The following is a 12,329-nucleotide window of genomic DNA, read 5'->3' on the forward strand; positions in this document are numbered from 1 at the left end:
CGTGTAGCTCGATTCCGAGAAATCAAGTTCGGTTCAATTTCAGCCGAATTAAGGTGTATACATGGCATTTTGAACTTCGATTTCAGTCGAGCAACGGCAGAAATTCGATTCTCTCTATGTGCATGTAAACATAGTGACTGACTCACAGGAGGACAGAGAGAGTCAGATTGCCATTGATCACCCTAACGGACAATCCTTTGATCACCCTAATGACTCGCCGTTCACACCCAGCCTCCAGTGACCCACACCAACATGATGCCTCAATGACACCTTATGGCCCTTTTCCACTACCCTTTTTCAGCTCACTTCAGCTCGCTTCAGCTCACTTCAGCCCGACACAGCTCGTGTTTCGACTACCAAAAACCAGCACGACTCAGCTCGTTTCAGCCCTGCTTAGCCCCTAAAACTCGCACCGTTTTGGAGTGGGGCTGAAGCGAGCCAAGCCGTGCCGAGTGAGGTTGGGGGCGTGAGCAGACACTCCCCTGTGCACTGATTGGTGAGGAGGAGTGTCCTCACATGCCCACACACGCCCCACAAGCGCGCTGGGATCTGTAAACACCGCAAACCCGGAAGGAGAAGAATTACGAATTACGAGAATTTCTGAAGCCTTATGCGCCTCGCCTCATCTATACGCTCTTGCCAGTATCTGTTGGCGTTGTCGGTGACAACAAGCCACAGCACCAAGACCAGCAACACTAACGACTCCATGTCCTCCATGTTTATTGTTTACTATCCGGGTTGTGAGACTACCGCTTAAAAGCTCACTGATGTCACTGTTTGCGCTGCTTAACGACATCACGTGACGTCCACCCACTTTCGCTAACTCCACCCAATGTGTCCACCCACTTCCAGCCAGCATGGTTCAGCGCGGTTGTAGTCGAAATGCAACTCCAACAGCCCCGCTCAGCCCGACTCAGCACGGCACGGCTCAGCCCGACTCAGCCGCGTTTGTAGTGGAAAAGCGGCATTAGTTGAGCTGGTCATCAGAATTCGGATTCTGATTCAGGAGAGGATAAATATCTGATACTCCCTATTAGTCAGACAGAACTGAGGAAGCCTTTCGGACGAGAGGTGAAACGTTTTCAAGAATCTTCAAGCAAGTCCAGTTGCCCATTTCTACCACCCACAGTTTACTATGACCTGGATGATTGAGAATCTTCACAGACTTTCTATGATGTGTTGTAGAGCTATGATTTTATCCAATATCCAACATTTGTAACTGAGATGTTACTTTGCCCTACTGGTGGCACCTGAGTTCTGTACACAATTGCTTTGTAAATAGCTGAAACTATTCCCCATCACTGTACCAACCTTCACTTCAAAAGCATACGAAGTGTTCTATGGGCTGCCAGAGACATTATTAATGCCATACTGATAAAGTTCGGAATGTTTTATAAGCTGTTACCGAGAATGTTGGCTCTCTAAGATGCCAAACAGAATATGTGGGTTGCACAACATCCATAAGAACTGTGAACTTGATTCTAACTTTTGACCAGGATATTACCTGTTCAGACATTACAGTATACTGACCATTTGTTTTAAATCTATTAAGAGTATTAACTTTTTAAAACTAGCTAAAAACATTTTTAATGTATTCCTTTGATCAGTGTAATAGTGTGACATGATTATAGTGTAATCAACCTTAGTGTTTTACAGAAAGGGACTTTCCAAAGCCACTTAATGAATGAACAAAAATAATCTGTGTTTTCCCCTCAAGCAAAACTTATGGTTATGAAGTGTAATACTGCAGTATTTACTTTTACACACACACACACTCTTCAGGGATTTTTCCCTGTATGGAGTGGAGGCGGAGGGTGTACATGACTTCCTGTTTCGCCAGGTAAAATGTTCCTGAAATCAGCTTCCACTTTTAATGTTAATTCCACTTATAAATGTTCTGTCATTATATATATATATATATATATATATATATATATATATACACACACACACACACACACACACACTATTTTTCTTCATTTGAGCATTTGATATTTTCTAGAGAAGCAGTAATACATTCAAACAGAAGCAAGAAACAAGTGTTCTGGCAGTTAAAATCAATCAACAAATAAATAATTTTTAAAAAATCTTGCTTGTTTTTGGTATAAGGAACATTCCGAGACAAAGTGTACAACATCCATAATCTGTCATTAAATATTCTCAGTAAAAGGCTCAGAATGAACACATCAGTTTTCCTTTTAATTTGTTTCTTATTCACCTTTGGCCTACATGGAAGCAGACCAGCAAAAACAGCAAGAAGGAAGTGGTGCGACTGGTATTTCTTGAAAAACAGCCTCGCTGGCCTGAAATTTGAAACGTTTAAGACAAGCTCTAACTTTAAAAATGCTGATATTTCAGTGATATATAAACTGAATCTTGTGTGGAATTGGTTATAGAACATGGCTTATATATCAGAATAATTAAGAGAAGACACAAGTATAGAAAAGTACTGTAAAGTTTATTAGCACTAGAGACATATGAAAATACACTTCACATTTGTGTTGTGTTTGTATTAAATACAAGCAAGCAAAAATATCCCATAGGGAGTATTAAAATAAAGACACACCAGAAGAAAACAAGCCCAGGTGTAGATTTAAGTGCAGAAGTAATGCCAGTAACTCACTAAATAAAACAGGGTAGCCGCTGTCTAATCTATTGCACATATAGTATCTCCTTCACAGTTTACAGATAGGAGATCTCAGGCACTAGTGACCTTTGAAGTTATAACTAATAGGTATAATATAATGCAGTAGCTGGTACAGAAGTCCAGGGTGGAGCCCATTGTTCTCCCTGAATAAACAAGAGCTGATTTGCTCTCTTTTACTTGTTTATCTGTTGTTTCTATCAATCTTAGCCTAATTTTTGTGAAGGGAGGTTTACTGACATAAAATAAAAAATTATAAAAGTACACAGTTAAAAGGAAACAGAAGCATGCTGAAAATGCTCTCCTGTTCTCATCTTGTTCAACCTATTCATTTAGACGTCAACACTGATACTTGTTTTTCCTTTTCTGAGCTTTCTGCCTTGGAGAAAACCAAGCTTACTTTAGTTTCACTGAGATTATTACTGGGGAAATGTGTCCATAAGTATTAATTTTGCAAAGATTATGCATCCTATCAATCAGCATCTCACCCACTGGCACTGTTCAGATCAGCATAACTGCAGCCTCATATGCACATGTCTGGAAGTCAGTGAGGTCATTGCATGTCCTGGTTCTCATTTTATACTTTTGTATATGCACTTACTGCACTCTTTGGTGAGATCTGCATTGTTGCAAATTCAGCAGTGGGTTATTACCCAAAACAATTTTGTGGTTATTTACAAGGACGAATCACAGTGGATGGTTTTGTTGAGAGCAAGGCAAGGCAGAATCCTAAAGGGACTTTTGTTATTAATTTGTTATTGTCGTGAAGTAGCGTTGGAATAATATTTTGATTAAACTGAATGTGAATAGTGAATGTGTCATTTATGCTTATAGGGTGGGAAGCCATGGCCTCATGGTTAGAGGACCAAAAGGTTGCTGGTTCAATTCCCTGAACCAGCAGGAATGGCTGAAGTACCCTTGAGCAAGGCACCTAACCTCCAACTGCTCCCCAGGCTGCTCTGGGTATGTTGTATGTCGCTCTGGATAAGAGCATCTGCTAAATGACTGTAATGTAATGTTATAGTCTGTACATCTTTCCATAATTATCTACCGAGTGCAATCAGCTGATTTCACCCTCCAAATTTGTCACTGTGATCTTATGTAATTTGGTTTTAGAAGAAGAGCAACTTTATTTATCACATGTACACTCAAGCTCAGTGAAATTCCTCTCTCATATGAAGCAGTGAACACACACATGCACACACATGAGCAATGAGCACACACACATACCCAAAGCAGTTGGGTGTTAGATGCCTTGCTCAAGTGCACTTCAGCCCGAGGCTAGCCCCATATTAACCTAACCACGTCTTTGAACTGTGGGGAAAACCGGAGCACCCAGAGGAAACCCACACAGACACGGGGAGAACATGCAAACGCCACACAGAAAGGACCCCGTTGAACCCAGAACCTTCTTGCTGTGAGGTGACAGTGCTAACCACTACACCACCATGTAGTGACAAAATTATTAGAGACTTTATGCTTTCTTCTCCAAATGGAAACAAAAATTAAAATTGTATTAGTCATCACATTCAAAAATGGGTGTGCAGTTTCGTGACACTCTGCCAATATCACTGAATGTCACGCTATTGTGAAAGCATTGTGCTGAACACAACTGGAATGAAGCCTTGGGGACTCTCCCAATTGCCCACTTTTACACCCTTGTGTCGAGTCACTCATGGACCATATTTTCACCCCAGACAATGTTATCAAAGTGCAGACATGGAGGGGGACTACAGAGCTTAAAGCATATACGCAGAACCATGGCCTCACTTTTAGTTTATAAATGCCTTGAGACCTCAAGAATGGCATAGGAATAGTTTTAAGCGTTAACAATAAATCTAATATTGTCATTTTTATGATTAAAATGATTAATCTAGGTAGTGGTCTGAGTGAATGATCTGTCACAACAGGAAGTCTATTGGTCTCATCGCCATTTCCACTATACTAAAACACATAGCTGACTGCAACTCCGATCCTCCATTTTGAGCTAATTTATTGCCATGCCACATGGATGCATTGCTGGCGGGTGCAGCAACACGACAGAAGGTGGATTTATGTTGCACTCATAGCCCAAGAATGTTCAAACTGCAAAGACTTGGATGCATTTTGCGAGAAATTCACGGATTGGCGCCTACGAAGTGGTCTCTCCTCTACTCTGCACATTTTACCGAGGACTCATATGAAAGTCAAGTCAAGTCAAGTTTATTTGTATAGCGCTTTTAACAATAAACATTGTCGCAAAGCGGCTTTACAGAATTTTAACGACTTAAAACATGAGCTAATTTTATCCCTAATCTATCCCCAATGAGCAAGCCTGTGGCGACGGTGGCAAGGAAAAACTCCCTCAGACGACATGAGGAAGAAACCTCGAGAGGAACCAGACTCGAAAGGGAACCCATCCTCATTTGGGCAACAACAGACAGCCTGACTATAATATTAACAGTTTTAACATGAGGACAGTTTCGTTGATGTTACAGCTCTTCATTGATGGAAACTTGAGTGCAAAACTGTTCATGATAACTGCAGTCCTAAAGTTAGCAAGACAACTGTAGTCCTCAGCCATAAAAGCATTACTGTAAGAGTCCAGAGCATCCTCCAGGTATAACCCTCAACTATCCTCATGGGGCCGTCCTTCACAGGAGCAATGCGATAAAACTCCGACCAGACACAGGGCACCAGGATGGACCAAGCAGGCCCGAGGGGCAGAAGAGGCCAGCATCTCAATCCCAGGACCAACATGTAACTCAGAGGGACTTTCAGTATGAAACCGCTGATCTGTTGAGGAACGTTGGCTATAAGCCCATATTGAAAGAGGGTGCAGCACCAATAATTAAGAAAAGAAGACTAAAAGAAAAGGAAAGTAAGTTCAGTTGCACCAGTTCTCCCGGAGTGTGAGCCGAGCAGTAATGGTGGAGTACTCAGTATGGAGAATGAGTGGATCAGTCATCAGACTTCTCCACTGGATACGCTCTTTTTTTCCCCCGCTGGATACGCTTGCCTCAGCAGCAATATCTCACCCTTACGTGGAAGAAGTGAATGAATGAAGAACTGAAAGTCAGATTGTTTTAAAACAATCGGCCACAAGCTCGGCCTTCAAAAGTGAGAACACAGACAGGTAAGACGTGACTCTCTCATTTGGCTACATAAGAAAAACACCACTCGTTGTTTACCTGCATTTAGATTAATACATGTAACTTGTATTGTGTGTTTAAGTTACTGGTATAAGATTATTTAATTTGCGTCAGAATGTGATTGTCTCAGTTCATCTGATTATTTAATTAGCCTTTTACGTTTTATCAGTGAAAATGCATGCATGTACATGTATGTTGCATAAGTTATAACGCCTATCCTGTTTTAATAAGAGTCACATGAGACTATCAGTTCAATTATTTCCAATTCTCTAGACAGCTTTGTTCTCTGGCTTTATTTCGTAAGGTTGGGGCCTCCGTGGCCGATGTGTTACTATTGGATTCACTTTCAGACGGTTCGAGCTGATACGGTTCTACATGTATAGCAGTAGCATGTACACACACTCCAATTTCAGGACTATCACAGTCCAATAGATTACTATCTGAGGAATCTGAAGAATCTCCAATAAATCCGAACGAAGAGGCCATTGCAACCGCTATCGCCTGCCGAGTCTGGCTTTGGTCTATAGCCCCACCCAGGGCTAGATGTCTCAGTGGGGGCAGCTCGAATGCCAACTTTGCAGTCGATTTTAACTCTCAAAAATATATATTTTTTTATTCCCAATTATGCAGCATACAAGAGTCAAGGATGGAGATACTATCCACTCAGAAATGTACTTAAAAATAAAGGTTCTGCGTATATCCGTTAAAGTGCCATTCACAGGGCCATTGATGGAATACAATATGGCAGTGGACTAGAAAATATATTAAACCCAATTCAATACTGGTTATGAAAATACTAAATATAAGATTGGTAAATCCCTACATTTGTTTTTCTGTTTTTATTGTTGATTATAACAACACTTTCTTGTTGATATAACAACACTTGCAGCACTTTCATTTCCACTGACAGATCAATGGTTTTGTTTCATGGCCAATTCCCAGCCTCCAGTCAGCTCTTCCCTATAATATGAGGGTAAAAGATAGCACTTGCTACCTTCAAGAAACATGAGGATAGATCTATTTGCCCTCTTCCACATACAGAGGATTCACCCTATTCCACATCAGGGTTTGAACTAGTGGGCGGCGCAGTGGTGTAGTGGTTAGCACTGTCACCTCACAGCAAGAAGGTCCTGGGCTCGAGCCCAGCGGCTGGCGAGGGCCTTTCTGTGTGGAGTTTGCATGTTCTTCCTGTGTCTGTGTGGGTTTCCTCCGGGTGCTCCGGTTTCCCCCACAGTCCAAAGACATGCAGGTTAGGTTAATTGGTGGCTCTAAATTGACCGTAGGTGTGAATGCTTGTTTGTCTCTGTGTCAGCCCTGCGATAACCTGGCGATAACCTGTCCAGGGTGTACTCCGCCTCTCGCCCATAGTCAGCTGGGATAGGCTCCAGCTTGCCTGCAACCCTGTAGGACAGGATAAGTGGCTACAGATAATGGATGGATGGATCAATGGGTTTGAAATCTCCAGATGGCAGGATGAACGTTTTGCTTTGTTTGTTTTTCACCACTCAGGAGCCTGACAACTTGATATTTTACTTTGGATTCTGTCTCACTATTAAATAACTTTGCATGCAGGTATCTGCCAGTTATATGCATGTAAATGTAAAACTGTTGAAATATATGTATACATTTAAACACACAAGGAATGTATTACAGTGAACAACAACAGTAAAAATAATTTCTCAGATACTGATATGTCTACAGATTTCTAATGCCCTGTATTGGTGACCAGATCATTTTCCAAGTGGTCTTCACAGTGAGGTGATGCCGTAATTACTGGCTCACCAGAATGCATCATGTTACTGGTCACACAGAAGTGTGGTTCATTATAGGCAGTTATGCTTGTGGATCCTGGACCACCACCTATAACATTAAGAAAAACCTTAATTAACTATTATATATCCATTGCTGTATGAGGAAAGTATGAAGTTAACTTGAGTACTTAGTTACAAGAAACCAGAAAAAAATATTAAGTAACGTTCTTGAGCAATACATCATTTCAACCAAATTAATCCATTTTATTTAAGCATTGTTACTTACTGATCATTTAAACTTTAAAACAATAGTAATTCAAAACTCAGCTATTTTTCATGAAATTTGTTATTATGCTTGTTTTGGTTATTTGAGAAGATAAATTATTTTCACGTAGCACCATACTATGATTTTGTACCATTCTTAGCCTTCTTTGCTTATGCTTTCTCATCAGCACAAGTGCCACAATCAGTCCACCCAGGAGTACCAGCATCAGTGATAAGGGAACTCCAACTGAAAATCCAGTGTAACTCCCTAAAGAAAAACAAAAAAAACAAAACTGATAATTGCTGATGACTGTTTTATTGGATTATGTTTAGGGGTATGATAAATATTGATCAGGATTCTGGTTGATAGAATTCTGTTTCAAATATCAGTTTTGCTTCATGTGTTATCACATTCAATTACTATGGAGATCATTTATACGCAAACAAAACCTAAGGAAGAAATATGGCCATATTTCAAAATAGATTAAATAAGACATTCTTGCTGTAAAAGAAGACTGTATGTCAGAGTACAGGCACTTCCGGATGTATATGCAGAAGAGAATAGGATGAAAACAGCAAACAAAGCCAAGACGAGAGACAGGAATCGTGGTCAGTAAACTAGCGTGGGTCAGGCAATCAGCAAACATAATAAAGGAGAGATAAAGAGTGAAACTATGAGAAGATAAGCAAAAGTCAGAACTACAAGGCAGTCAGAAAGCTACAAGGCTTGTTATGAGCTGTGAGAGTAGAACAATACTTCACACTACAGCAGAGTGAGAAAGTGGCTTAAATAGGGGAAAAGGTAATTGGGAAGATGTGTGACAGCTGTGATTAGTAATTGGGAGACAGAGGGCACTGTGGGTCTTGGGAACTGTAGTTCAGGGAGTCCATGTTTGTAGTCACAGCATTGTCAGCAGGTTTACTGACACTGTACTGCTGATACTGTACTCACCTTGGGTAGGGAGAGAAGTCAGAGGGTATGGCTCAGTTTGGTTCACATCTGTAAAAATGGCATCAGAGCAATGATGAAAATGTTATCCTCTTACCAATCATTTAGCATTTCTATATAATAGCATCCAGTGCTGCTTTATCAACCTATGCTCTAAACTGAAATTCAAAGATCCTCAAAGCTTTATAGCTTACCTTTAAATTTCAGTTCAACTTTATGCCATTGTAGGTTTTTTTCCCCATCAAGAATATAACATGTAAATGTCTGCATATCAGTCATGATGGCATGATGGAGAAGTAATGAACAGTTTCCTTTTGTAAATGACAGGAAGACTTTGGTCCTATTTACATAGGACTTATTTACTGGATCTTTCATCTGACAACAATGGTTCACAACTATCTCCTCGCCAATCTGCCATATCAGCTTCTTAGTGTCTTCAGAGCAAGGGCATGGCAACATCACATCCTGCCCCAGAGAGACACTGATATTCTGGATTGTCTTTGTTGCTATTCTGTCTGCAAAATTAAGAGATTAACAGATTGAATACATATACTTTGGATGGAAAAACAAGATTGTGCTGATTGATAACACAAGAATATGATAATTATACTGCACATTTTGTTTATTCTGTAGCATAAATAGAAAATAGGAAACAAAGAAATGATAGAAAGGATGTAGAAAAATGGTAATATTAGTTCACTTCTAACATCTTCCAGAGAACATCGTGATGTGATAAATGGTTTGATCACATTTTTTTGTTTGTTTGTTTATTTATTCGCACAAAAAAAACAAACAGATGACACTGGCTCTTTAATTAAGCTTTCTTTGCTGAATTTAAGCTGATTAGGAAATTTGTGGCATGGAAAAGCTTTGGCATCATTCCAATTGATCCATAATTACACATATTATTATTATTATTATTATGTATCAGAGGGCAGCATGGTGGTGTAGTGGTTAGCGCTGTCGCCTCACAGCAAGAAGGTCCTGGGTTCGAGCCCCGGGGCCGGCGAGGGCCTTTCTGTGTGGAGTTTGCATGTTCTCCCCGTGTCCACGTGGGTTTCCTCCGGGTGCTCCGGTTTCCCCCACAGTCCAAAGACATGCAGGTTAGGTTAACTGGTGACTCTAAATTGACCGTAGGTGTGAATGTGAGTGTGAATGGTTGTCTGTGTCTATGTGTCAGCCCTGTGATGACCTGGCGACTTGTCCATGGTGTACCCCGCCTTTCGCCCATAGTCAGCTGGGATAGGCTCCAGCTTGCCTGCGACCCTGTAGAAGGATAAAGCGGCTAGAGATAATGAGATGAGATGAGATTATGTATCAGAACCTAACTCAATCTGTCGTGCTCCGCCCCGGACATCCACTCCGGAGATTACGGATCTCTCACGCCAGCGCCGATCCTGATCCGGGACGGGAATTCCATCTCACCTGTATTCACTTCCTGGTTTTCACCGCCGCTTATAAATACGCCGTTCTCAGACTCTGACTTTGCCAGACCATCTTGTTTGCTACTCTTGTTTCCGTGCCCCTTTTTCTTTGTGGGGTTTTCTTGCACTAGCGTTTATTCTTCGTGGGGTTTTCTTGCACTAGCGTTTATTCTTCATGGTTTTCTTGCACTAGCGTTTATTCTTCGTGGTTTTCTTGCACTAGCGGTTATTCTTCGTGGTTTTCTTGCACTAGCGGTTATTCTTCGTGGTTTTCTTGCACTAGCGGTTATTCTTCGTGGTTTTCTTGCACTAGCGGTTATTCTTCGTGGTTTTCTTGCACTAGCGGTTATTCTTTGTGGTTTTCTTGCCTGTCTTGTTTTTGTCAAGTTTTTTGCCTTTTTTTTTCCTGAACTATTTTTGCCATTTGTTTCTTGTCCTGTTTGTTTACCTTTTTTGCCATTTGTTTCTTGTCCTGTTTGTTTACCTTTTTGCCACGCCCTTTTTCCCTGGATTAAATCACCTTATTTATTGGACACTGTCTGTATTCTGCTTTTGGATCCTATCTCACCGCACCGCCACCACCCATAACACAACCAGCCTTAATCCAAACCAGATGAAAACCTCAGAGCTTGTTCTAACCTATAATTCCCTCCTGCTCGGAATGTGAACCTCCTGAAATGTATTTAGTAAGTGAAATTAAGTAGGAACCATCGAGGCCAAGACCTGGAAGACTAACAATAATCTCTGAAAGAACTGCCCCACCTAGTATGCAATGCAAACCCTTCACATCACTGAAAAGACTCAGGATGCCTCAGCGAGCACAGTGTAGTAGAGTTACTTTCCTTTCATGATTTGCATAAAAGAGGAAGGAAATCTTAACTTCAATCTCTGGGTCATTTTTAAAACATGCACTTACATAACCCAGTCATTTTGTAATCTAGTACTGTCTGATGTAACAAAAAAAAAAAAAACTGGGCTTCAGGGCTCTTGCCACTAAGCAAGTTAGTTAAATGCATGTGAAGACAAGACCATGGAAGTGTTCTGCTTTGGGAATGAGTTGCATCTAGTGGTGCAGAAATTATAATGAGGGTAGGCAGTAGAGAAGAATGGATTCTACTAAATGCCAACAATTCTTGGAAACTAATGTCTGGCAATCAGGGAAAAACCTGAAATTAAGACAATGATCCAAACATTCCTAAAATTTAACCATGAACTACCTAATGAACTAAATAACGGTTTAGAAAAAGCCTTCCCAGTTCTCATACTTGAATGTAATTGAACAACAGAGACTGGAATAAAGCAATGCATGCAAGATATGCAGTTAATATTTCTGAACTAACACTATGAAGAGTCAATGGAAGTTCCCAGTCCAAGAACAGAAAGGCTACAAGAAACTTCCGGGGACTGTGATTTCTACTTCGAAGGAAGTATGACTAAGAAATGAATGAAGTTGCCCAAACATATTGCACATGCCACATTTTACTTTTTTTTATCAATTTAATTCAGCAAAGGCCTTGTGTTAACACAGAGGAACAACAAATGCACTATATAGTTCAAAGTGTCTAAGCATATTTGAAAAGCTCAGTGAAAAAATTAAAACAGTTTTCAGACATCTACTTATCAGTATTCTTTGTTAAATTTTGTTCTCCTTTCACTTCAAGAGTTTTGGTTTCAAAAGATTACTTCCTTTGTTACAAGGACTAGTTCATAATTTTGTGTTAGTTAATATAAGCACTCCCTCCCACATTCATTCAAACATAATGACTATCTGAAATTACTTTGTGATGACAACATAATATTAAATTCTTAAGTTATGTTGGGACACACCTAATCTAACTCTCTCTCTCTCTCTCTCTCTCTCTCTCTCTATTTGGCACATCACTGCAGTGACGTGGCCACTCTGTTTTACTTCCAGCCATTTTCCAGGGAACAACTGCACTTGTGGTTTCTTGTTGCCTTCTACTGGATTATTATAGAAGTTTTCACACATATGGGCAAGTTAGAGTAGCCAGTTAGCCTAACCCACATGTTTTTGACTATGGGGGAAACCAGGGCACCCAGAGGAAACGCACACAGACACAGGGAGAACATGCAAAATCCACACAGAAAGGCGCCTGTCGGCCATGAGACTCGAACCCAGAACCTTCTTGCTGTGAGGCAACCATG

The 12,329-nt window shown here is 40.7% G+C and overlaps 1 protein-coding gene across 2 annotated transcripts in view; it reads right to left on the reverse strand.

The window, feature by feature from the left end:
• Positions 1-2,437: 2,437 nt before the first annotated feature.
• Positions 2,438-12,329, reverse strand: part of si:dkey-192g7.3 (uncharacterized) — a 39,234-nt gene continuing 29,342 nt past the window's right edge. For both annotated transcript variants that reach the window (XM_060929768.1, XM_060929769.1), the window contains exons 3-6: positions 8,934-9,254; positions 8,743-8,790; positions 7,943-8,058; positions 2,438-7,635 (exon numbers count right to left, since the gene is read on the reverse strand). In XM_060929768.1, coding sequence (XP_060785751.1) covers positions 7,609-7,635; positions 7,943-8,058; positions 8,743-8,790; positions 8,934-9,254 — 512 coding nt within the window. In that variant the 3' untranslated portion in view covers positions 2,438-7,608. The remainder of the gene's footprint in view (positions 7,636-7,942; positions 8,059-8,742; positions 8,791-8,933; positions 9,255-12,329) is intronic.

This window comes from Neoarius graeffei, chromosome 9 (assembly GCF_027579695.1).
Source record: "Neoarius graeffei isolate fNeoGra1 chromosome 9, fNeoGra1.pri, whole genome shotgun sequence".
NCBI lineage: Eukaryota > Metazoa > Chordata > Actinopteri > Siluriformes > Ariidae > Neoarius > Neoarius graeffei.